The 25,473-nt window shown below is 41.6% G+C and overlaps 2 protein-coding genes across 4 annotated transcripts in view; both read right to left on the reverse strand.

Moving 5' to 3' along the window:
* Nucleotides 1-414: 414 nt before the first annotated feature.
* Nucleotides 415-19,026, reverse strand: tbx5b (T-box transcription factor 5b). Of its 2 annotated transcripts, none has more exons than XM_040156039.1 (9): nucleotides 18,860-19,026; nucleotides 13,789-13,935; nucleotides 13,351-13,445; nucleotides 12,862-12,981; nucleotides 11,237-11,384; nucleotides 8,808-8,960; nucleotides 6,700-6,791; nucleotides 5,395-5,648; nucleotides 415-3,403 (listed from the first exon to the last, which is right to left on the reverse strand). In XM_040156039.1, exons 1-9 carry the CDS (start codon nucleotides 18,899-18,901, stop codon nucleotides 2,817-2,819), a joined length of 1,638 nt encoding a protein of 545 aa, XP_040011973.1. In that variant the 5' UTR covers nucleotides 18,902-19,026; the 3' UTR covers nucleotides 415-2,816. The 2 variants fall into 2 exon arrangements, with proteins under 2 accessions (XP_040011973.1, XP_040011974.1); XM_040156040.1 differs by lacking the exon at nucleotides 18,860-19,026 and adding an exon at nucleotides 14,959-15,494.
* Nucleotides 19,027-21,709: 2,683 nt separating this feature from the next.
* Nucleotides 21,710-25,473, reverse strand: part of plekha2 (pleckstrin homology domain containing A2) — a 15,911-nt gene continuing 12,147 nt past the window's right edge. For both annotated transcript variants that reach the window (XM_040156092.1, XM_040156093.1), the window contains 3 exons: nucleotides 25,424-25,473; nucleotides 23,590-23,667; nucleotides 21,710-23,429 (listed from right to left, as the gene is read on the reverse strand). The exon at nucleotides 25,424-25,473 is cut by the window's right edge and continues 14 nt beyond it. In XM_040156092.1, the coding sequence (XP_040012026.1) occupies nucleotides 22,977-23,429; nucleotides 23,590-23,667; nucleotides 25,424-25,473 (581 nt within the window). In that variant the 3' untranslated portion in view covers nucleotides 21,710-22,976. The remainder of the gene's footprint in view (nucleotides 23,430-23,589; nucleotides 23,668-25,423) is intronic.

Below are 25,473 nucleotides of genomic sequence, written 5' to 3' on the forward strand. Positions count from 1 at the left end.
ACACACACACACACACACACACACACACACACACACACACACAAACCCACGTTGGCTGTGTTTAATATTACTTTACCGCTTTACCCAAAGCTTTATTCTCCCAGCTAACTTCCAGCCATACAGAGGTCATCACAGAGCTCTGTTACTGTACAAGCAGGCATGAAGCGATGCAATCCATCTTCAGAGCTGGAGGCCCCTGAAACCCCCCAACCCCAACCCCCACCCCTCCTCCTGGCCTTAGTTTGACTGGAGACGAAGGGTTAAGGAGGAACAGACCCTCTGAAGAGCTGCCTGCCTAACCTCTGACCTCATGGTGTATGAGAGAAGGAGAGAAAGGAAGAAAGAGGAAAAGAGGAGAGAGAAGGAGGTCTGAAACTTCCAACAGGCATGTAACTATGTGATTAAATGTAAATACACTGGGTTAAAAGTTTAATGATTTAACAACCTTTGCATATAAATCTTTGTGTTGCAGCCATCTGTTCTTTCAAAACACGTGTGTTGTAAACTCTGAGCAGGTGTAAGAGGTTAACTTTACTTTGAGAGACACAGAAACATGGCAGCCTGTAGGGGAATCTAATAGAAAAGGGGGGACCACCAACACACCCCCACCTTTCTTTGTCCTCCATCCCAGCAGACCCCTCCCTTCTCTGGGCAGCAGGTTGTCAGTGAGGGGGTCCAGCTGGTGAAGACTGGAGATGCCAAACAACCTGTCAGAGATAAGAGGAGGCGGACAAGGTATGCACAACACCCCAGCACCCACACCACTCTTGGTGGTTTCGCTGCTAAGTGGAAGAGCTGGAGACACTGGGGTCCCTTATACTTGATAAGACAACATAACAGACACTGTTACACTTTAAACAATACTCTCTACATTGTTGAATGAAATTGTTGGGCACTTTTGGAACATACATTTTGGAAAAAGTGCAGGCTAGTGTTGCTATCAGGTCCTTCATTTTCATACATGCATAGAAACTGATAAACTGCACTGCACTTAAAAGAGTTTCCACTCCCAAGGTGCTGAACGTACTTTAAATAACCCACTGGGAATGTTAATAGTTTGTCTCTGCTGTGTTTGTTGTCTAATCACAAAGAAGAACACTACAACCCATTGACTTGCGCAAAATTCTCTAAAATTTATTCCACTGCCGTATATAAATCTGTCTTTATTTCCATAGAACAGAAAATTTCATCACAACTATTTATCACCATTTGGAGATCGAGGGTGAAACCAGAAACAAACCTTCAAAGAGAAACAAATATCTCTGAACAATACCATCTTGTTTCACAAGTTAACAACAAAGTAATCTTTACAAATCTAGAGTAATAAATACTATTAGCAGGAAAAAGGCTATAAAACACAAACAATTTCATCTTTACATCTCACTGTCACACACATACTCACATACAAATCAAATACATATCAAGGAATGATGAGGATCTGCTCTCTGTATACTGATGGTTTGCAATGTTAGAGCACCTTCTCACATATTACTGCATGTATAACACCTGGGCACAAATATGAAAACTGCTTCATTACACAAAAATAAACCAAAATTTCAGCTTGCGTCTATTTTGTACAAAGGGAGCCACAAATGTTTCTTTACAGTTAGCTATAAGGATGAAAGTAATACCCACTTCTGCAGGGAAATTATCTTAAACCAGTCTAGTCAAAGCAATTCACGGAGTAATGCTGTATGGATATGACAGGGACCAATTTAGATTTAAAATAAAGAGACAAATAAAGAATTGGTGCATCAACATTGTCAGATTTATAGCAATGTGTTTCTTTGCTTAGCAATCCTTGCATTCCAAGGATCAGCACTGGACTCATGAATAATTCAGAAACAAAAAGAAAAAGGGCCATCACATGCACACATGAAATGTGCTGCACTCCTGCTCTGTATGGGCAGTTGGGGGTAAAAGAGAGGCACGTGCTCATTGGTTGGCTGTCAGTGAACAGGGAAAGTTGATTGGTCATCTGGGGGTGACTGAGAGGACAGTGGTGACAGCCGTGTGACACTGAGTTGTGCATTTACCCAGAATGCAGTGGAAATGGTGTTTACAGGTCCTTCAGCCTGTAGTGTGGTCTAAACAAACTGTTTATCTCTACGGTGCAGTGCCTGCAGCTACTACTGCCTGTCTCACTGGAAATTAACTCATAGCATCCTTGAGCTGAGCTGACATAGGCTTTACATACAAACACACACGTACACACACACACGTACACAAACACACACACACACACACACACACACACACACACACACACACACACACACACACACACACACACACACACACACACACACACACACACACACAGACAGGCAACTCATGCCTTTTCTCCTTCACTGAGACTGAGCATGGAGCTGTGTTTTGCTCCACTAAAGAGAAAAAATGGCTCCCTCAGGCTTCTGTGAGAACTGAGATTATTTTGGTCAGTAAATGTTACTGCCTGTCGGACAATGGGTCACGATTTACATCCTTGACAATGCAAAGAGTGGGAGTCATTGAGAGAAAAACAGCCTAGTGCTGTCCACGGTCTGGTCTTAACAGGACTCACAGTGCAAACATTTGGATGACAACAGTCTTTGAGTTATGAAAAGATGATAAACTACAACTTTGATTGTGCTGCTTTTTTTTTTAAGGTCATCACACAGCACAAAATCACACTTTTCACAATTATTTTACAAAGGTAATATCATATTTAGTCTGGTTACGGTGCAGCATCTTTAAGAAGAGCAGAGAGAAGGTTCATTGAGTTTGACACTCTCTGTCCACTAATCAGTCTTTCAGGTACGTCCTCTATAGTTCAGTTAGGAGGCTGCACTCCATTCTGGTACTACACACCTGATGTGTGTGTGCGTCTCTAGTGTGTGGTATAGAGGAGGAGACAGGTTGGGCGTGTAGCGAGGATATTCTCTGAGAGGAGGGCTGAGCTGCCTGCTGTGAATGTTTTGGGAGCTCTGAGATGGAGGTCCAGAGCTCTGGCTCTGATAGGGGTCATGGGCTATGTGTTCTCCCAGCGGCGGAGAGCTCTGGTGGGCTATGGCGCTGAGTCGAGAGCCCTGAGGACTGGAGCTGTAGGGAGGATGAGAGGTATAAGGTGGGTAGGGTTCCATGGGGGTCATGGCAGAGGGGAGTGGACAGGTGTATGACCAGGATGTACAGTTGAGTTCATCCAGTCTGGACTCTGAGCCGGCAAACATGCACGCCTGACGCTGTCCAATGTCTGAGCTGTAGGGGGAGTCAGTGAGACCCAGGGCAGTGTTGTTGGATAGACCAGGTGGAGGAGGAGGGTAGGAGGAGGGGTGATAGTAAGACTCGCCCTCACTTGGTGCGCTACCAGTGAAGGGTTTCTTGTACTGGTGCTGGCGGTTTCCTGAAGGGCAGTTGTCCTCCACTACAGACAGACAGAGAGATAATAATGTGTTGATTTTCCATTTGACATTAAATGAGAACTGGGAAAGATCCAGCTCATAACTTACGACTTCCCACATTAGACACTTCAAGTAGCTCAGACAAGAACAAAATGTACACATGATAAAAAGTTGCATTAGCTTGGCTGCTTTTAGAGTTCGTATGACATTAATCTAAGTACAAACATGATGCCAAGGCAGTTTCACTGTAATGTAACCAGAAGAAAAGGACCACATGTCATATCTCTTTCACTACAAGGTACCAACCAAAATGTGTCCAAATCAAAGTGTATCAAAAACCTTCAAGTTTACTTACTCGGATCACAGTTTCTGATTTAAATCATAATATTACCAGTTATAGTCCATATTTTATTTGGGCAAATTGCTTGTATGGCTGCTTGTGTTTAGACAACAGTTAATATTTAAGACGTTTGTCTTGTTTAGTTAAATGAAAAAAGGGTTATGTTTTTGTATAATTTTATATTCCTCAGACCAAGGTATTGAATTTTTTTTTCTTTTGTTCTTGATCCTAAAATGTAGGCATTTGCCATAGAATCAACAGAATTGCCATAATAAATTTCAAACAATACCCAGCCCCATTAACTAGAAAGTGAGTAGGCTATACTTATTATCAGTGTAGACCATTCTGCAAAGTAGTATGGTCCAGAATAATTCTGCATGTAGAAATGGACATGTTTTTTTAATCAAACGGTCCCCCATGCCTGAAAGCACTGGTTACTTGTCACCTGAGGTAAACCTGTGATTAGTTAAGTGTAACGCAAATCACGTTTCTTGGCTTGAGTTTAGTTGCAGCCTTAGAAAATGTTTTTGAATCTAACATTTTAGCTTTTTCAGCCTGATTACACTTTGATTTTTTTCCCTCTGAATTCTATGACCTAAAATAAATCTCAACACGACAAGTCTCCTTCTCTAGCAAAGTGGAGAGATGCTTGCACAGTCATTGTTACTTTTTTTCTTTTAGTTGTTGATTAATACATCTTAATAAACTCATGCAAGCATGTGTAAATGAACGCACATGAAACTACTTCCAAGAAATACAAAAGGAGTAGTCTTTGCACACCTGTAAAACGACAGGTGCATCGGAGAAAAAGCAATCGTTTAAAAAGAAAATCAACTCATGTACATAGCTACGTTTCAGTAAAACGACCTACATAAATGCCTGATGAAGGTCACTTGACTGAAACATAGCTATTTAATAAATTCACCATAAGTGTTTACAGTGTGTGGGCTCTTTTTTTTCGAACTTCCCTGGCAGCCGTTGATTTCCCTTAATTTCAGAAGGCGATAAAAACAGCCTGAAGAGACTCAACGTATGTACTTAATTTTGGATTTAAAAAAAAAAAATCAACTGTTTTTTGTTTAGTTACATGTTATGTACAGTAGTTACATGATCATCATTACCCTTGCAGTTGGCTGAGAAACATCAACATTTTTAAACCTAGCTCATGAATGCGAGGCTTTTAAAACTTGTGTGAAGTTGAGATAATAGTAAGAAATAACTATAAGTATGTATATTAGAAGTCAATGGGCTAAACCATTTTAAACCACTGGAATAGTCCTTTTTGTAGCCTGCAAACAGAAACTCAATTACGATGACATTTACCCAAAGCTGTTTTTTTTTTTTTTTCCATGATTATTTTGGCACAGAAGCACAAGTGAGAGCAGCAAGTAATTATTTGTTTTAGGGCTGGTCAAGTGATATTTTCCTACTTGGAAGTAGGAAACATTAGGGGGTGTAACAATAGTCACAAATCATTTTTAAGTGGGATAAACACATATTTGTTTCCACTATTACAAAGAGTATTACAATAATTAAATGAATATTAAAATAAATAGGTCATAGCTGCACTCTTTTGTTAACTAATGGCATTCCTTCTTTTTACTGCTTGAGACTTAGGCAGTAATTCTCTTTTACACTGTGCACTAAAGGCAAAGATGCCCAGCTTCCTCCTACCTTTCCTCTTGGTGCAGTGGTAGACCTGCGGCTGTTGGCCGTGCTGCACGTGAGGATGAGGCAGGGTGTAGTGCGTAGGGGGAGCGCTCAGCAGCTCCTGGGGACTGCTGCTGTTCAAGCCGTTCTCACAGCTGTAGGGGGATCCGACAGCCTCAGGGGAACCCCTCAGACCGCGACCCTCCCCGCTGAAAGGACTCCCAGTGGAGCAGGCTCTCTGACGGACAGTACTGCGGGGGACCACTGGGTAGTCCTTGCTGAAACACAAAGAGAGAGATGGGTTGAGATTTACAGCCAAAGCAACAATTTGCATCTGATGCTGTTATGGCCTCAGGTATGCTGCACAAAAATGCCTTTCCTGAATCTTTAAAGGTATTTTTGTTCGATCAAATTGTGCCAGGTTGTACTATTTGAGGTCTTGTTTTTTTTTTCCCTTTTCCTTTTCTTTCAAGTCTACTTTACAGTTCTCCATCCTTTCAGCTCTGATCTCTGTCTGTACACACTGCCCTCTTGTTGAACTCTGTGGTATGCAGGGGACAGCGGGCCATGTCTCTCTGACTCTCGCTTAGATAGTGACACACACTCTCACATACACACGCACACACACACACACAGTCAGTGCTGTTGTGAGATAATTCGATGCTCTAAAAATAAACATCCATCCGTGTGTCACTTCAGATAGACTCCTCTCCTCTCCACCAGCCACAATAACACAGAGGTGCTGCATTTAATGCCACCCTCTCTCCCTCCTCCTCCTCCTCCCCTCTCTCTCCTCTGCCTCCCCTCAGTAACAGCCTCTCCCATTGGCCTGCTAAAATCTCTAAACTGCCTGCCACAACAGTGCTTCAATGGAGATTGTCTCAGCACACAAACAGACACCATGTAAGGCCATCAGTGGTAACAGTGTAATAGACCACCAGCAAGGTGATATCATCTGTCTATCAATGCAGTGCAGGAACTGATGCTCAGTGTGTGTCGTGTGTGTGTGCTGCATGTTTTGGACAAGGATTCAGGCTGAGATCAACCTTCAGGTGACAATGGTTCACATCTCTTTATACCACTTCGCTCCGCTGACACACACACACACACACACACACACACACACACACACACACACACACACACACACACACACACACACACACTCACACACACACACACATCTTAGACCATATGTACCCCATCATAACAACCCTCCCCCTGGGTGAGGGAGGGAAAGACAGAGGAACAGATTTTATTTCCTGCGAATGTTCGCAAGCACGCAGATACTGGAAACACAAACACACACACTAACAAAGCTGTACTCACCCTTGTAGCTTGGCCATGCGGTGCAGCTCATTGTCGTCACTGCCTCTGAAGCCCTTAGCAAAAGGATTATTCTCGATCTTCAGCTGCGTAATCTGAGGACGAAACACAGAAAACCTTTAGCTCAGACACTGGTATTACACCACAGGGCACTCTAACAACAACAACCCAAACAAACACACTCTTTTATACATGCACAGACACACACAAGCGCAAAAGCACATTGAGGTTTTAACTGTTCTCTTCATTGACTGAAAGTCAATAGTTGACTATTAGTCAGAGTCCCTGCAGATGTTAAAAGCAGCCCCACTGAAGCTCTGCACAGCCAACATTCCTCAGCCACTGACGGAGCGGACAGTGTTCTCGCCAGCTGACACAGAATAAACTGTTTACCCAAACAGTCGCCAGGTTTAAGGATTTCAGGCCAAAGCTTTTAGAGGTCCAAAGCTGAGAGCTTTGATGTTAAGTCCTCAAACTTTTCTCATTGATGTCATGGAGGGAAACCTTTGTTTTTTTTCTGAAGGATTTCATTTGGCTAAAGACCATGTCCATCACAAAGGAGGCAAGTGGACTGGAGATCTAACACGAGCTCAGTTCCAAACAAACTCTGAAGTGCCGATAATACTGACACTGACCTCCACCAAACTACTGGGTCATCAGGTCTAATTTCTATACTGTACAAGAAGTTTACTATTAGTATACAAATGTGATGTCACCGCATATCAAATGTGCGAGTTACTGTATGTAGGATGGAACTACAGAGTTTACACAATAACCAAATTGTATAAACACATGTAATAGATCAGAAATAGATTTGTTTTTTTTAAATTTGCAAAACTGCAAAATAATTCAAAGGTCACTCTCTCCTAGTAACTCAGTATTACTACTACTACTTCTACTACTGCTACTAATAATATTATAAATTAGTAGTGAAGTTTAAAATGCAATATATGTATTAATTACATTACACTATATATATATATATATATATATATATATATATATATATATATATATATATATATATATATAAATATGTAAAGAAAATTTAATTAAATACATATGCAGTTAAATACTATATAGCATAAACTTTTGTTTATAAGATAAAAGCTTTTTACACTAGGCTATATAAAAAAATAAAAACATACCATATTAACACTGTACATAAAAATGTGCTGAATTTTTTGTAAAAGTTGGCAATTTTTATGAAAATTTTTCTAAAAAAAAGGAAAACTTTCCAGTTGAAATATTATTTATTTATGTTATTTATGATTTGTCATGAAATGTGATCAAATGGAAGCTATTTCTTGAAAACTTTATCAGCAGACTGCAAGGCTTAAAGCTTCAGCAATCCGTCTTTCTAGTAGAGACAGAGGAAAGTGGATCAGCCAAGATCAAGGGAAAGAAACAGGTCATTATAGAATGACACTCACACACATTCTCACACACACGCATGCACACGGATAATTTATTTTCGAACATGTTTACAAATACTGAGTAAGGAGACATAAACAAAGGAGATGCAAATTGACTTTCTGTATAGAAAATACAGACAGTAATACAAACAGAGAAAGAGTGTCTGTAAGTGTGTGTGTTTGTGTTTGTGTGTGTGTGTGTGTGTGTGTGTGTGTGTGTGTGTGTGTGTGTGTGTGTGTGTGTGTGTGCGCGTGTGTGTGTGTGTGTATGTGAGGCAGAACTTTGAATGTGCCCAGTGACCAAAGGCAAAACTTCATGCACTCTTCTAAATGGTCACAAATTTGACAACAGATCTGATTTGCACACGTCAGACTTTGAGATCCATTTCCGTAATTGTTAGAATAACTGTGAGGTAGCCTATAAAGCTCTGGCCTGTAGAAAATAAGTACACTTCATAGTCAAACATCAAGTGATTTATAAACATCACTATAGTATTTTTATAACATTCCTGGTGGGACTTGCAGTGTGTCCGTGCTACTTAAGACTCACAGTGACCTTATTCTATATCTATTTTTTAAAACCTCTGATATTTTACTCTACTTTCATCCATAAAAGAGGTTTAGGTGACACCCCTCTAAAACATGTGGGCAGGATAGTTCCTGGCTTTCCAGTAGTGTGCTCTGCGCAAAGCCTACCTTGTGGTTCTGGTAGGACGTCACGGCGATGAAGGCAGTCTCAGAGAAGACGTGGGTGCAGAAAGCCGTGTTCTTTGAGCCAAAGCCATTGTTCTCATCCGCCTTGACAATATGGAGACGTGGCTGGTATTTGTGCATGGAGTTGAGTATTATCTGCACAGGGGAGAGATTGAGAAGGTGAGACTGACGGAGCTGTCTACGTGTTTCTAGAAACACACCGACACATGCTGGGAACTGGACTGGGACTGGACACCATGTTGAGGGTAAGCCCACATAAAGTTCAGATACCCAGGTTTTCTGGCTGACGTGAAACTTTAAGACAGAGATTCATGCTTTACATATTAGCAGGATTGAACTGATGTTAGTCGATAAGAAAAACAAATTAATAATAGATTTTTGTTTATACAGTCCTCCAAGACTGTAGCCAAGATTTTTTTTTTAAATCTGTGGGCAAGAGTCCTGCATGAACATAACAGCAATGAGGTGTTTTTTTTTTTCCTGTTGTTTTTTGTTTTTTACCTACTTTGGTTAGAACAATAAAAACAACAACTTATGAGGCTCTTATTTTGTTGTAAATGTCACTAAAAACTCATACATGAAAACCAAAGTAGCCGCCACCGTGAAACAAGCTGATTGGTGAAGCTTATTATACATTGTTTATATTCATCTATTAATCAAATATGGCATTTGGGAACATTTTCTTTCAGCCTAAACCAAATAACACATAGTCACGCGAGACCAGAATCCACGGGACAGGACACTGAAGAAAAGGCCCTAAATTCAAATGATGTAATATAATTCAATGTCCCACGCTCACCGCTCGTTAACCTGGCAGTCTAGCTCAGCGGATTTTTCAGCAACGCTGTAGGTTCCGTCGCGAAAGGTTAGCGTAGCAGGTGACCCCTCAGCACCGGGAGCAGTTTCGTTTTTCGTCCGACAGGGCTTTGAACGTGGCTGAATTTGGCCCGGACACACCAGTGATGGAAAGCCACTCCGCCCACGGGCCAAGCTGTTTCCCACGACACCGATAACTCCTCAAGTGCTTTTTAATTGGAGCACGTTTGTTTATCCGGGGGGGGGGCTCAGTTTAATCGCAGTGACGTGTCCAATGCATTAGCTAATGGACTTTAAAGTCACTGAAATCATTCCCTCTAATTTACCAATTCCCGGGCGGATGACGCTTCTGTTTGTTTTCTGCGCGCGACCCCGCGCTCGGACGCGCGCGGCGCGTGCGCAGAGGGAAGCCGATGTATACCGCACTGTTTCTGTGGGATCACTGCTGTTTAAGCGCCGCTAAGCTGGGCACCGCGGAGACGCGGGTCCGAAGCGTGGCCGCTCTGCCCTCCTGGTGATTTGTGCTTTGCTGTGATGTCCGCTGAGTTATATGTGCCGCCATCTGAGCGCAGGCTCCTGGCCGCCTAACGGGACCTGGGATTTTAGTTTGTGTCACCATTCTTTTCAAATGAAAAGCATTACTCGGAGTTATTTATTTTAAAGTGGCGGCCTGGAGGGTTTCGGCCCTGGGTGGTTTGGCAACCCCCCGTAGTCACTGGCGGTGACAGCAAATACTACAGGTCACAGAATTCTGGGGGCAGCGAAACAATCTGTTGTTTCCCATAAACTCTTTCCATGATTCTGTGACCACAGTGAAAGGAGTTGGTGACTTGGCTGAGAAGCTGGAGGTGTGGAGCGTGTCGCCTGCACCTCCTCAACTAACAGCTGCCCGTGGCTGCTCCTTCTTCCCCCATTACTCCCTGCAACATTTCAAACTGGTCCGCTGTCCACAAACGCCCACGGCGACTGCTGTCCTGTTTTGTGGAAGCAATCCCGATGAACGATGGCCGTAGGTGCCGAGCTCACTGACAAACACATGGCATTTCCTGTGACCACTTCATAATAAAAGTCAACCCGTGCTTCGCTAGTTAAGTCTTCTTAATGTGAAGCCGCAGTTTTTGGAAATGTTCGTTTTTCAACTTATTACAGCGTGTTTTTCCCCTGGCAATGTCGCCATAGACACCCAGTTCATAATACTGCAAATATATAAATATTGCAATACTTTCATCAGTGGGCCATACTCTCAGTCATCATTGCGTTACTTCATTCGTCGATAGATAGTGACTTAACAGACATTTATTCAAATGAAAATCTTTGAGATTGCCACTTTAAGATGTGTACTAGGAATATTTAATGTGACCAGTTTTCATTGGGAAGTTTTTGGATTTATGTCCTCATGCAAAAATTGTTTTTTTTAACAACAGTTAATTTAGAATAACCGAAACTTACAGGCGTACATCTGAACTTCGGAGGGTCACGTTGAAAATTTGAATTCAAGCAAAAAACAGATAACGAACACATTCTCTTGTTTTCGTCCGTGCAGAAAACGAGAAATCCACCACATTTCAACCATGTTAAGAAGACGACAGACTCACATGTCCAAAGGGGTCCAGGTGGTTGTTGGTGAGCTTAAGCTTCTGAAAAGAGACGAGCTGGCGGCTCCAGTGCGCCCCGGTGGCGGGAGAGTCCGGGTGGACGTAAAGCCTCCCCGGCATCGCGGGCTCTGCCTTTCCCGTTATCGACCTATATTTAAGCAGGGGGTCAGAAAATGGTCAGACATTGACACTGTGGCACGGGAGGCCTGCGCTGCCGCCGGCTTTAATTAGACGGACACAAAATGCACCATGTTTTGCTGACGTTTACACAGATAGCCACATCTGGACCTCAGCTTAGGCGACCCAAATTAACTCGGTGTCCTCCACGACGTGCTGTAGCCTCTGTTATTCTCTGCTGGAGAGATGATGTTGTAAGAGGCGTGAAGCTTTAACCTATTACAATAACAAGGACCACACAAGGACCAAACCATCTAATCGTAGAACTATTCGGCTATTTTCTCGCTTTTGAACAGTAGCTGAAGAAAAGTCAGCGCCAAAGACGTTTCCAGCTGCGCAGTAAAAATAAAGGCCTTGAGGAAACAGTGATCATGTATGTTACAGTGTTTAAAAAAGTGATGTGTAGCTGCACGGAGGCTGGCCTGTGTTTTGAGTCTGCAATGTGTGCAGGTCAAACAAACCAAAAAATCAAATAAAAATAAAAATAACTCGGATGTATGATAGTTTGTAAACAAATTTAGAACCTGTTCTATTGGAGGGGGTTAATCACCCGCGCCAACATAAACACGCAAAAAACTTTATCTGTTAACAATGCGTCCAGGCGAGAACCGACTTGTCTCTACGAGCACCGAGCGCCCCCACGGCGCTCTGAGGTGGGACTCCGTGCCACCGAAAAGTTGTCCAGAAAACCCCGGTTTCAGGCCCGTTACACTGTAAGGACCGAGAATCTGATCCTCTGAGGAGGAAGAGCATTGCTGGATCTCGCTGCAGAGCCAGTGGGCCGTTCGGATTTTCCCCTCAGCTCAACTCACAGTTGAACTGCAGACTTTAATCCGGCCTGTGCCGTCTGTCCGCTCAAACTCTGATTGAACCGGCGGGCAGAGGAGGGGGGGGGGGGTGAAGTAGGCCAACCAAGTCTGCAAGAAGGACCCGACCTTTACACAGAGCCTAGGCGCAGTCGGAGCAGAGCCTTTAAATCCACAACGACTACACGGTTTACGCGGATTTCCATTTACTGGCATATTAGATTGATATCTCTGAAATCTATTTATAGTGGCCCACATATCACAATACAGTGGGAACAAGGTGACAGACTCGTGTTGCCAAAAGGTGGTAAATGTGGAGGGAAATTATTACTGATCAAGAAATAGCCTAGGTATAGGCTATTCGTTTTTTCTCATATCAATAGATCTACCATTTTATTTAGCATTCAATCTGTGAGCCCACGACTATAACATAGTTAGATTTTATTAACCAACATAATGATAAGTCTATCATGGGAACGCTGACCCGTGCAAACATACTGCTCCAACACTTGAAAAAATATTATAGGCTATAATTGATTACTTGAGGATATCACAGTTTTTGGTGTGTAGTCCACTGAGTTTGGATTTGATCGATTACTATTATTATAAATATTGGCGTTAGAAGTGTTGCCGTTTACGAACCATTTGTTGTCTGCAAACTTGTAGCGATGGTCATCCCCGGGGACAATGTCCATGAGGAGTATGTACTTGGTTTTTGGGTTGAGGCCTGTGACCTTCACCTTGTAACTGGGGAACATCCTCCTACAGGGAACACATTCAAGAAAAAAAAAAAAAAAAAAAAATCAGTACTTACTTCCCAACACAAGGAGATTTAGATTATAAAAACACACGAAGTTTGATAAGAAAAAAAATGGCATAGGCCTTTTCGCTCCTCTGAGACAAAACGTCCCCTGAGGGGCCTTGCAACATGCATATTTTACATTTTGTCCCAGAGGTATTTTTGGTCCAGAACTGCGATTCATAAAGATCATCATCCTTCATTCACTCCTAGTAACAGCGTTTTAGTTAAGTGCATGGCTTCATTAAAAAAAAAAAAAAAGTAATAAACCAGATATGTCAAAGTCAAAATCTATTTTATGTAGTCAACAGATAATTATTTCGTCCTCCCACCTTCCAGCCTTTGTGATGATCATTTCAGTTCCCACTTCATCAAACTTCGTCCAGAGTTCCCTGTCATGAAGGAAAACTTTGATTCCCTCCATCCCCTGCAGCAGAATATAAACAGTGCTCACTACAAATGAAGAGGAAGTCTTCTGGAAGTAAAATCGTAGCAGGAAACCGGCCTCCAAATTAATTACTCTTTCGCTGTAATTTTTTTTAAATTAAATGTAGTATATGTTGCAATTTTATAGTGATTGGTATATTTGAAATAATGGTTTAGTGGTAAATTAATTTAATTAATTTGTTCCACTGTTTTGCATCAATACATTCTTTGTGCTTCCATTCCTTTCGACCGAGAGCGCAGAGACCGGTACATGAAGTTAGTTGAACTCAATAATCAATAAAACAATATTTACAGTATGATCCTCAGTTTAGGTCGCGACATACCTGCTGGCCGGACGCTGTCTGCGGTGAAGCTGGAGAGTTTGAGGTGTAGCTGGGATTTTCCTGTTTGGTTTCTTTTGGGGAATCCATGCAGTCCGAGTCCGGACGCTCTGCAAGGCCGAACTGGTCCCCTCCGTTTGCCATGTCCCACTGACACACGCACGCACGCACACACACACACACACACACACACACACACACACACACACACACACACACACACACACACACACACACACACACACACAAAGGTCAGGATTATGTGCATTTGCTTTGGGGGTTTTGCATATGGTTTGCCGGGGGTCCCACAAACATAACGCAGTGATAAGACATTGTTCTATGACAACGAGCTGTTTCACAGACTGTGTGGTTGTCACTGAACATTTCACATTACAGTTCATGGACTACAAGAAATGTAATTTGAATTAGGTCTGTTTTGAACACATTAGGGTCAGTCTCGGCCAAACTCGGATCTATGATACAAATATTTGAAATAAGTAAATTTTTGCAACCAATAGGACAAAACACCGATGCCCTAACTGTAAACTATAAAGGCCACTAAGCAACCCGAACTGCTGGACAGTTGATGTTTGGTTGAGAAACTCTTTGTTAGAGGACACACAAAGAGGCGGTTAATGCTGGCCTTTATTGTGTAGCCTCCCTTGGCTCCTTGATATTATGCCGAAAAACCACTAATGACCTGGGGTCTTCTCTTTGCAAAAGAGCATAAGGATAATGACTCACATTAGATTACAATGGCGTACAGTGACTAACACTGTAACTGATCCAATAACCTAATTACAGACTTCCACTTAAAAGGAGATTACATGTGCATGAACTTGAACTTTAACATTGTTTTCGAAGAAGGCTACAAGATACAGCTTGCTACTGATCATGCACATTCAGTCTGACATCAGTAATCCAAATGTCAGACTGAATTTTGTTTACAGTGGTTATATTAATTGCACTACTATTTATATTTTGTATATCAAGCGCAAAGGCAATTCAACCCAGAGCTTTAAATTCTATTATAAGTTAAGCCCGCACGCTGATTAAAATGGAGGCAGCTCTGAAAGTGCAGATCACTGACATCTGATGAGCTAACCGCAGCCGTTATCTGACATGTTCGTGAGTGTGTTTGTATTTTTGATGCTCTCTCTAAAGGGCCTTTACCTCAAACGCACTGCGCTGCTCTCCCTGCAGAAAACACGGTCATCCTGCTCCTGTGCACTCTGCAGCCCTTGCTTTGATTTCCCTTGAATTATTTAAAAAAAAAAAAAAAAAAACAACAACAACAACAACAAAAAACAAACAAACAAACCCAACTGTTCAAATGTTGACGTGTGGGTTCTCAAAAATCCACCATGTTCCCTGAGCAGCTTTGAAATATCAACGGGTTGCTTCTCGCTGCGTTGTCCGTCTCCCCTGCGCGCAGACCGCGGCTCGTCCGCTCCGCTGCCTCCCGTCACCGCCGGCTACAGTGCAGGCTGAGATCCGTTCAAAGCGGCCCTGATTTCCGCCTCATTTATCCCCTCTCCCTGCTGCCCTCGCGGACGCAGAGGCAGCCCTGATCTGAACCCCGCTCATCAGATCCTTCGTTACAAATGGAGTCAAGTCCGCCTCAGATATTCCGCCCTCCCCCTTGTGCCTTCCCTGCGCTCCCATAGGTCTGCACGGTACATCGGTATCTGAAGCCCAAACCATGGCTGTGACACTGGCCAATCACACACACACACACACACACACACACGCGCGCGCGCACGCACTCACTGACCCACAAACACGCACGCGCACTCGGTCGAGGATTATTTAGGCTATTTTTCAAAAACATTATTATCAATTCTCACAGTGTCCATTTGTCCCTGCAGCATGAATCCTTTGTGATAAAGCCTTCTCGTTTGATATTGTGTCACACACACACACAACAAAATGACCGTTGACTCCTTTTCTACCTGAAAAGAAAAAAACTGGATCATTCATTCAACTGTCCTGGTTGATCAGACCAAACTTCACTGTCGTCAAAGTCAGTGCCCGTGGGAATATTTTACTCTTCCATTAATTCAACCTTTTGACCACTGAGGTGAGAGGAAGACGACCACTATGGGCCAAATTAGGATGAAATCGCAAAGGAGAAGATTTTTTTAACCCAAATTTTTAGGTAATTCATCTCCAACCCCACTTACCCAAAGAAGTTGGCTGACAAAAAAAAAAAAACAGGTTTTATTTTTTACTGGTGGCGAGAGAACTGGAATCATCATCATAAACAGTCTATTATTTCCTGCCAGTGCCTCATACGGGTTAATAAAACACAAATTTTACCTGTTATCAACAAACCCAAATGTGATGTGGTTTTGTTTTCTGCATTTCCTAAAATGATAAAAAACCCACGGGCCTAATCTCACATAAAGGACACACACATATTAACTCATAGTGGATTATACAATGCAGGCATGGGAGGCCTATAGCAGCAGCAGCAGCAGCAGCGGGTTGAGGCGAGCTCGCATCACTTTGACTGGATTACAGTAGATCCCGGAGGCATCCAGAGTTGAAAGTTGAAGGGGTCACTGGGGGGTCAACACTCCGGATTCCTCCGTTACCCATTTCTACCCATTTCTACAGCCACCGTGTCCTCTCCTTTCCACGTTGCTCCATTCATCCTCGCCATGCACAGTCTGCTCATTTAGAGTGTTTTGTACAGATTTAAGCATTACTGACATTTCTCCGATTAATCATCTACACGAAATGTCTGTGATGCAGACTATGTTTCGATTGCAAGTGCTTGCGTCGAGATGCGTGGCAGGTGCACATGGTCTAAAATAGCCTTCTGTACAAATTAACTGTATTTGTACTTGTTGATATATTGAATTTGAAGATAGATATAACGAAATACAGTCTTTGATAGGCTATTTTGATAAAAACTTAATCAAACTGAAATATTATTGCCTGTATGGAAATCTTGTGCGTAAAATGCGCCCTTTTTACGCGCGAGAATTTCTCGGCTTTGCGCACTTGCTTGCGTCTTAGAGGGCCCATAACTGCAGCTCCTACCGTATCTAAATATCAAATTCGCAGGCGAGAGACCTCCGTTTCCCAGCAGCGCGGTGCAAAGCCTTTCCTGCAAAGCGGGTGCTGCAGTCAGAGCGCGCTGCCACTGGGAGAGATAGGATCCGTGTGCGTGCTTGTGTGTGTGTGTGTGTGTGTGTGTGTGTGTGTGTGTGTGTGTGTGTGTGTGTGTGTGTGTGTGTGTGTGTGTAAATACAGACCCATCAAGTTTCCAATCCGCTCTCACATTTTACAAGTAAGTCTATCAACTTCTACACAGACGCACGCGCTGTCTGTGCCGTTTTTAAGATGATCTCTTCAATAACCATCGTACACACTCAGCGCGTGAGATTATTATATAAACAACCTACGATTCCCAATAAATTGTTTATGTTTCTTCTACTGATGATCAGACAAATTTAAAGTTTATAATAATTTAGTCCCCTATAGTAGACTATTTGAGCAACAAGTAACAAATCTTGACCTTGATGATTTTTATCAGAACACCATTAAGTATCGTTTTTTTCCTCCTAAAAGCAGTTAAGAAAACTTACAGTAGCTTTTTTTAAAAATAATGTCGATGAAACCATAGCCTGGATATATTAGCGTTCTGCCGCCAGTTTACAAGGATTACCCTGAAATATGTTCATCACATTCATTATATTTGTTTTAAATATTTGACCTTCCAACTTAAAAGAAATAAACAGACGCTGTAAATCAAAATGTAGCCTAAATATTTGTTATGTGAAGAAAGAATGCTATACATAAAAAAAAAGTAATTATCTGAAAAAGCGTCTGGAACAATAGTACCGGTAAAGTAAACTTACGCAACTCAGAGTTAACTTTTCTTGACTCAGGGGCCACTTCCGGAATTGGCCAAATGTTGACTCCTATTAATTATCAGCCTCTACTTTTGTAAACCCTCACTGGCCGTCCAGAGATAGATGTTCCTTTATCGGTATGTTGCAACAGGGTAGTTACTGTATACAGAAATTAGTAAAATAACAATGAATGATTCGGAGGATTTCCTGTGTAAAGACAAAATAATCTCGAGAAAAAGACAGCTGAAGTCAGTCTGGACATGCTGCTCCCCCAGAGGTTGAAATAATCAAATAATTCAAAATGAGTGATTTGGCAAAACTTACTTTACTGTTTACTGAGCCTTCAGCACAACGGATATGAACGATCGCTGCTTTTATTTTATTTTGAAAAATCCCAATTATTTTGTGTGTTCTTGGAAAACACACAGTTTCATCAAATACATTATTTCCGAAGGGGTATGTAAAACGTCCTCCGTTCCAGGTTACAAATGCACAATCGAAAAACCAGTAAAAAAAAAATATAACCTGATTACATCTGGACTTAAAGCCACACTGTTGAACTTCTATCGTCGTTTATAACATTTTTAATCTGGGAGTCAAAACGCAAAATCTCCAGGCTGATTTTTGTGGCCATTGTAAAAACCTTTCGATCCATAACCAAATGACATCTTTTGACAAACGATCTCCTGCTCAATAATAGCAAAATAACGACAAAACAACTAATTATTATTATTTTTTTTAAATCAGCTTTAGATATGATAAGCCCCTGGAACATACTTAATAAGCACCAATACAGACATTATATGAAGTTAAAAGAATTCTCCATAAAACTCATTAAAGTGATTTTCTTATGTATCAAAAACGTGATCTAAATGTTTCATCAGCTTTATACCTGGTTGGATGGCCTTCTCCTTAAATTATATGAAAATCATTTTTCCAAAATGAAATAATTACTATGTGAAAACTCTAATATTGGGAAGGAGGCTAACACACACTATTAAGCTATACACACCACAGGCAGTATTCAGTAAGGTTAGCGTTTATCTGAGTCTATTTACACGCAAAACATTTTTTGCCCCTTAAACCTTAGAAAAATGAGCAATGGATCTAATTCTTAAACTGTTTTTGCTTTTTGGGATATAACTCTTTCTTATCCCTGGGTTGCTTGGTCAATGCACAAGAAAAGAGAGAGGCAAAGGTTTCAATAATACCTGAAATGAGGTGGTGGTGGTGGTGGTGGCCGGAAGGCTCATTATTGTCCCATCCTGGCTTCAGCTGACTGGATCCTCTGTTCTCTGTCTGGAGGAAGTGGTGAAGGGGTCCCAGACCTCCTGCACTCAGCAGGTCTGTCTCACACACCTCCAGCTTGGCCAGAGCGAGTGTGTGTGGCATCAGGGGGCAAGGTCAATCCATTTCTCTGCAAACAATCACATCACACAGGGCAAAATACATTCCAAACACCCCCCCCCACCACCACCGGCCTCCAGTTTGTAGGGCGGTCTGATGTGGGAACAGTGGAGGGTGGGGGTTTGGCTATAGTCCAGACGGAGCCTCTGAGTCCAGATGAAGGAAAACCTGTTCCACATTAATATGACTTCATGTTACACATGTTAGAGACTCTGCTTTCTGCACAGGCTTACTTAAATGGTATGCTCCTCTTTAAAGTCAGTGCGTGTAATCTGACTTGCTGTAAATGTGCCCTCAGATCGGATCACTTAGTGGTTTAGTGGAAAATAATATCACATGTCAAAGGTCAAAGGTTTTGCTCAGAGGTATAGCTCTAAAAACTCAGCGCACAAAAAAATTAACTAAGCTTTACTCATTTCCTGTGTCAGTTGAAGCCCCATATATTACATTCAATTACAGTAACATTTCTCCAAACATTCACAACACTGATCAAAATAATTTAATAGTATGAGCTTTTCGGCATGCATGGGCGCACTCTCCAGAGACCTTGAAACACTCTCGAAAAAGTGACTCAATCACTGTTACAGCTCCAATCACTGCGCTTTTTCTGAGGCAAAACCTTAAGTATCTACAGTGCAATTTAAGATGAAAATCAAGCTTAATCTCCTTCTCCCATAATCTTCATGTTTCACAAGCAGTAATAGTGTCTAGCTGTGGTATCCATTTCTTTTGCTGGTATTAGATTCAGCAGCAACATAAAAATGTAACAATTATACAAAACATGAACAACTAAAATTTCTAGTCAACTGAATAAGTTATGTAACAGGAAACCGTTTCATTCATTAACAGGGTGAAACTTTTAAATCAAGTCTTTTGTTCTTAGCTGTTATTTTTGGTCTAATACAGACAAAGGTGTTTATTCTGATGTACTGACGTCTGCTGAGTCTACACTTCTTTTCTGATTTGATCCCTAAATTTTATTTCTGTTGATGCTTTTATTTTGAAGGTGACTTACCAGTGTGAGACTACAAGCACCGAAACTGTGTCAAACTCAAACAAAGGAAAATAATGTATTTTCCATTGTTGAGCATCGGGGGTATCGTCCTCAGTTTTTTCATCTTTGTCATACTTTAATGTTGGGATTGGTATTGAATTATAGCGTCTGTGTAAAGTTTTACTGGGTTTTAAAGCGCGTGTTCGTAATCGAGGAAGGCTACTTCTTGAGCTCATTGCACCTTGATCTGCATGCATGTTCTGCACTCACTGCCTCCACACACCAGGCAGTGTGGTGTCTTGCAGCTCCCTCTAGTGGGTTTCCTCTGAAAACTGGGAAATGACAGTTGGGAGCAAACACGTCAGTATGACAAGGTCCAAAAGACACAAACAAAACACTTCATGTCTGTCTTCACCATGCACACCTTCCTTATGCCAGTCTACAAGCAATAAAACAAACAGCTCCAAAGTACTGGAGGTGATGACTATATTTTGTAACATTTACAAACACCAGCATGTGACCACAGGAGAAAACAGGCAGAAAGTGAGAGAGGGAGAGAGAGATAGAGAGAGAGAGAGCAGTCTGGTGCAGTCATCCATGTGAGAACATTAACATTTAAGGGAGCAGTGTCTGTCCACCCTCAGAGCTGCTGTCACTCACAGGCGTCAAACTGAAGTGCTACGTGACCTTTACGTTTTGAACATGAAATTCAACCTCGAAGGCTTCCAGTGTGGTGCCATTTTTCCAGACATTTATCTTCTTGCTTCTCAGACTATGCACAGACACTGAATTGAAGAGAGATAAGAAGCTCGCCAGAGGACTTGATTATATTGGTAGGAGGTTTTAGATCAATTTGACAAAGCCTTGCAGTTTTGTGAGTTTTCTAAGTGGAAAAAAAGTGACTGATTCAAAGTTTATTTTTACACAGATACATGTTGTTCCCTACAAGCTCCTCGTACATCAACTGTGTTATTTTTTTTTTTTCCCCTAACCTCACCAAACTTTCATCACTGTCTTCATCCCCACGTGTTTCTGCTTGGCTTTCTCTCAGTACCTAGGGGAGTTCCGTCCTTAACAGACTGAAAATTCATTTCAACAAAGCTGACATTTCACAGGCACTCAGGGCCTTTTTTACCTAACGACACAAATTAAATTGTTCGGTGGAGACATTTTACCCTCGCCGGTCCTGAAGCCACACAGCTGCACTGGGAGGCAGAGAGGGAAGTGGACGGAGGTCAGGACATGTTTTAGGCGTTTTACCTAATGGACCTTTACACTGGAAGTGTGAAACACTTCAGTTAACACAGCCGCTGGGAAGTAGATTGACATGTTTGTGCATACTAGTACTTGTATGTACATGGCGTGCATGTGTTTAAGGTGCCAGTGTTAAAGGGCAAATGCGCTGGCCCTTGACCCTTTGCATGCCTGGCAGTTGGACATTTTCGCCCTTTAGAGAGAAAGCAAAGATAAAAGTTGAAAGTCTGAATGTCATCACTTCTATCATAAGGTAAATTATAAAACTCTTTCAAAGTTTCTTTGTGATGTCTTTGGTGTAAAACATAGATTGACACATAGAACACTAGATGGCAGAGTGTGAAAAGTCAAACTGAAAGAAACCATAAATGTCAGAGTTGATCAAAAACAGCCCAAACAAGACAAATAAAAAGCATCATTTAATGTACAAGAAGGAAAATTAACAATATGCGCAGGCAGACGAGCGCACACAGTTTCAGAAAACGGAAACAGGCATGGAACATGGTACCACATCAATGAAGTCTTGGGGTGAACCTGCGCGGGGTTGAGACTACTGGTATAACAACACAAAGTATCTGAGACATCTTCTCAGAGGAAGCTGATATAATCTGCCGTGAAAGCTGTGACAAAAATTTAAAAAACAAGTAAAAATGAAAGAAGCAAAGTGCGAAATTTCAAATAAATTACAAAAGGTAGTGGCACATTTTCCCACGTAATGCTGCAGTAAGAAAATCACATTTACAAAGCTGTCAACCAGCTGATCAGCTGTACTTAGATATTGGAAGTACATTCTACAACAAGTACCTTGAAAACACTGCTGTGTTGTTATGGTACCACGTTAAAAGCTAAGAGAGGAGTCACAGTTTACCGAAGATTGATCTTTAAGCCAAGTATAAAAAGATTAGAAAATTTAAAACATAGTGCGAACACATAAAAGCTGCTGCTGACTCCATCCTCGCTGTCTATGCAGGCATGTGAGTGTGGGTACCTTTTTTTAATGAGACCTCCAGGATACTTTCCCCCAGACACCTGACTAAAGGTGGGTAATAAATGCTTGTTAATTATTAATGAAGGTAACCTGATGTGAGGCCTTTCATAAAATGTGTGTCTCAGGAAGACAGAGAGGAAAAACACTGCTCGGCTCAACAGGAAAAATAAAATTGTCCAAATTATTATTAAGTATTTTGTGAACATAAGCTTGTATATAAGAAAACATAAGGATACTAATGTGTTAAAATGCCTTTAAACACTTCTTTGTGAATACTTCTAGCGGGGGTGAAAACACAATCCCAGTGACAGTGATACATATCCAATGGGAGCCAAGTGCAACGGACTGAAAGCATGTGCCATAATTTGTGAGTTTGCAAGAACAACTAACAACAAGATTTTTCAAGTTTTCAGAGGAAGTTGCACTAAAAACACTCCATCATACCTTTTCACAGTCCTGTGAACAACAAACACTATGCCTCTTGGTCTCCCTCCAGCTGGGTGATCCTTCGTCTGCAATACAGCTACAAGACCAACAGGGGGCCCCAATCTAATATCATGGCATTGAGGCAGATGGTCACAGTGTCACTTCATTATCAGGGAATATTATTAATACCAGTCACATTCATTTTAAAGCATGTACCAACACTTAAGTCCACGCAGGAGTCTGGACAGACTTCAGTGGACTAGACGTCTGTGGTGCGGATGCTGTCGTCATCCAGGCTGAAGGGGAAGCTGCATCCGGTGTGAGGCTGAGGCTGAGAGCGGTGCCTCCGTCGGCCGCTAGCCACATCCCCTGACGCTTTGAGGATCCCAAGTCCGCTGGTGGAAGGTGCGGGATTTGCGCTGGGGCAAGCGGTTGGGGTAGAGAGGGAGTTGGAGGAGGAGGAGGTGGATGAAGAGGTGGAGGAGGAGGAGAGGGAAGGCAAGGTGGGTAAGGAGCTGAAAGCGCTGTCTTCATCCTCTGCATCCAGGATGGAGGGCTCACACGGCGGGACAGGCGTCCAGGGCTGCCAGCCCGGTGCCACAGAGCAGGACTTGACCAGCGGAGGTCTGCGCTCATCACTCTGTTGACCACGAGATGCACAGGAGGCATTGTGACTTCGATAGAGAGAAGATGCACGTTTAAATGGAAAGCCCTGCAATAAGAGAGACAAAAACACCATCTCCATGAGTCAGAATCAAGAGTTTTCACTTTTCAAGCACATATAGCCAGAGGGGAGCAATGAAAGTTTTTCGGTTTTTATTTTATTTATTTTTTAATGTATGCCCCAGAGGAAAGAGAGACAACAGAGTTACCTTAGGGGGACCTCTGAACTCCTGGATCTTCATCTCAATGTCCCTGATCCAACCATGCATTTCATCTGGAGAGTCTGTCTACAGAGAAAAGTTACAAGAAGGTAAAGCCTCACAGAGCAACACGTCAGCAGTCATTTTCACTACAGCCATTGGACTAGTTTGTCCTGTTGTGTTGTATCACATTTTCTAATAGCTGCTAATCTTATTTTAAAGGTTAAGTCTGGAGATACTCTCTGTTTTTCCCCACTGTCAACAAATCTCATGAAAGACCAAAACCAGCAATTTATTGATCCTGCTAACTTTTTCTGTGTAGCCAAACACTGATAAAGTTTATTCCTCTGTGCCATATGCCTCCATTGTTAAGCCAAGCTGTTGCACTGACATGTTCCTTCATGAGGATCAACATGGGAAGGGAGGTTTATTTTGACTCCTGTGTACACTGTTCTCCCGCCACAAATACTTGATATTTAAAAAAAAAAAAGTATTAATCTGCCACTACAAATAGCCTGCAACATATTAACTATTTTCTCCTATCCTAGTAATGTTTGCCAAGAAATACAGTGCCCAGCTGTTTTAGGAAATTACAAAGCCTTTTTTAAGAAAAATGAAAGTAAATATTTGTGACCCATTTTTTAAGATTCACATCTTCAGTAGGAACGTGTAGGCTCAAGGCTATGTGTCACAGACAAGCTGGGAAACTGGAGAAGTATTGAGAGATGGACAAGTGCAATGCTGGTGTTTGACTATAAAAAAAATACTTACCACCACAAATATTATCGCCATCCTTTAAGTAGAGCCCCACCAATATATCAGCTATATATATATATGCCAATACATCAGCAGATTCGAGTTTATCACAGCTAACAGTAAATTAGAGCTGCAATGATCGGTCAATGAATCAATTAGTTGATCAAAGGAAAATTAATCTTCAACTATTTTGGTAATTGGTTAATCATTTAAGTAATTTTCAAGCAAAAATGACAAAAATTACCGTTTCTAGCCTCTTAAGTGCGAACATTTGCTTTTTTTTTTTTTAACTAAATATCTTTAGGTTTTGAACTGATGGTTAGACACAGCAAATAACTTTGGTTTTTACAAATGGCATGAGCATTTTATTTCATTAGCTACTGCATTTAGCAGGGATTTTAAAACAAAACATACTGGACAGATTATAAAATAATGAAAAATAAAATAATCATCAGTTGCAACCCTAGTTTATGTTATGTGTAAGCAGATATATCACTATCAGGTTGTTTAAACTCTTAAATATAAATATCAGTATCGGTCTCTAATTTTAATTTATAATTCAAATTTCACTTTAGTTAAGATGATTTTTCATTTTGATGTTTGCACTTCCACTGTGATAATAATCTCTGTTTAATCTAGTTTTGTTTATGTGTTGTTTTTTTCAGTTTAAATGTTTGTCATGCTTCCTGTTTTTCCTGCACAAACAAAAATAAAAGTGCTTGGGCTTGCAGCCTCTGTCTTTCTCTCTCTCCCCTTCTCTCTCAGCACTTCCCATCATCAGACCCCAGCTTTCTTCATCAGCTGTTCTCCCAGGGGGGAGGAACAGGATGTTATTGTTGTTATGGTAACAGATGGCTTTGCCCGTTTCACAAAAACAAACTTTTCATGCTCCTAAAAAAGAGCCCGTGCCACACATCAGCAGCAGAGCATTTAGAGAAAACAACTCAAAACATCAGGACAGATACACCTGGAAATACAGACCTTCTCTGTTCTTAGTCTGTGTTCATTTCATTCTGCATATATCATTACAGATTTTAAAACCTGTGATGAAATAAAGGTTCAGATGAACAGGTGAAAGGAATTTTACCTGAATGTAGAAAGTTCGGGAGCTGGTGATGATCTCAAACAGGTTGTCTC

Source organism: Xiphias gladius, chromosome 19 (assembly GCF_016859285.1).
Source record: "Xiphias gladius isolate SHS-SW01 ecotype Sanya breed wild chromosome 19, ASM1685928v1, whole genome shotgun sequence".
NCBI classification, from domain to species: domain Eukaryota; kingdom Metazoa; phylum Chordata; class Actinopteri; order Istiophoriformes; family Xiphiidae; genus Xiphias; species Xiphias gladius.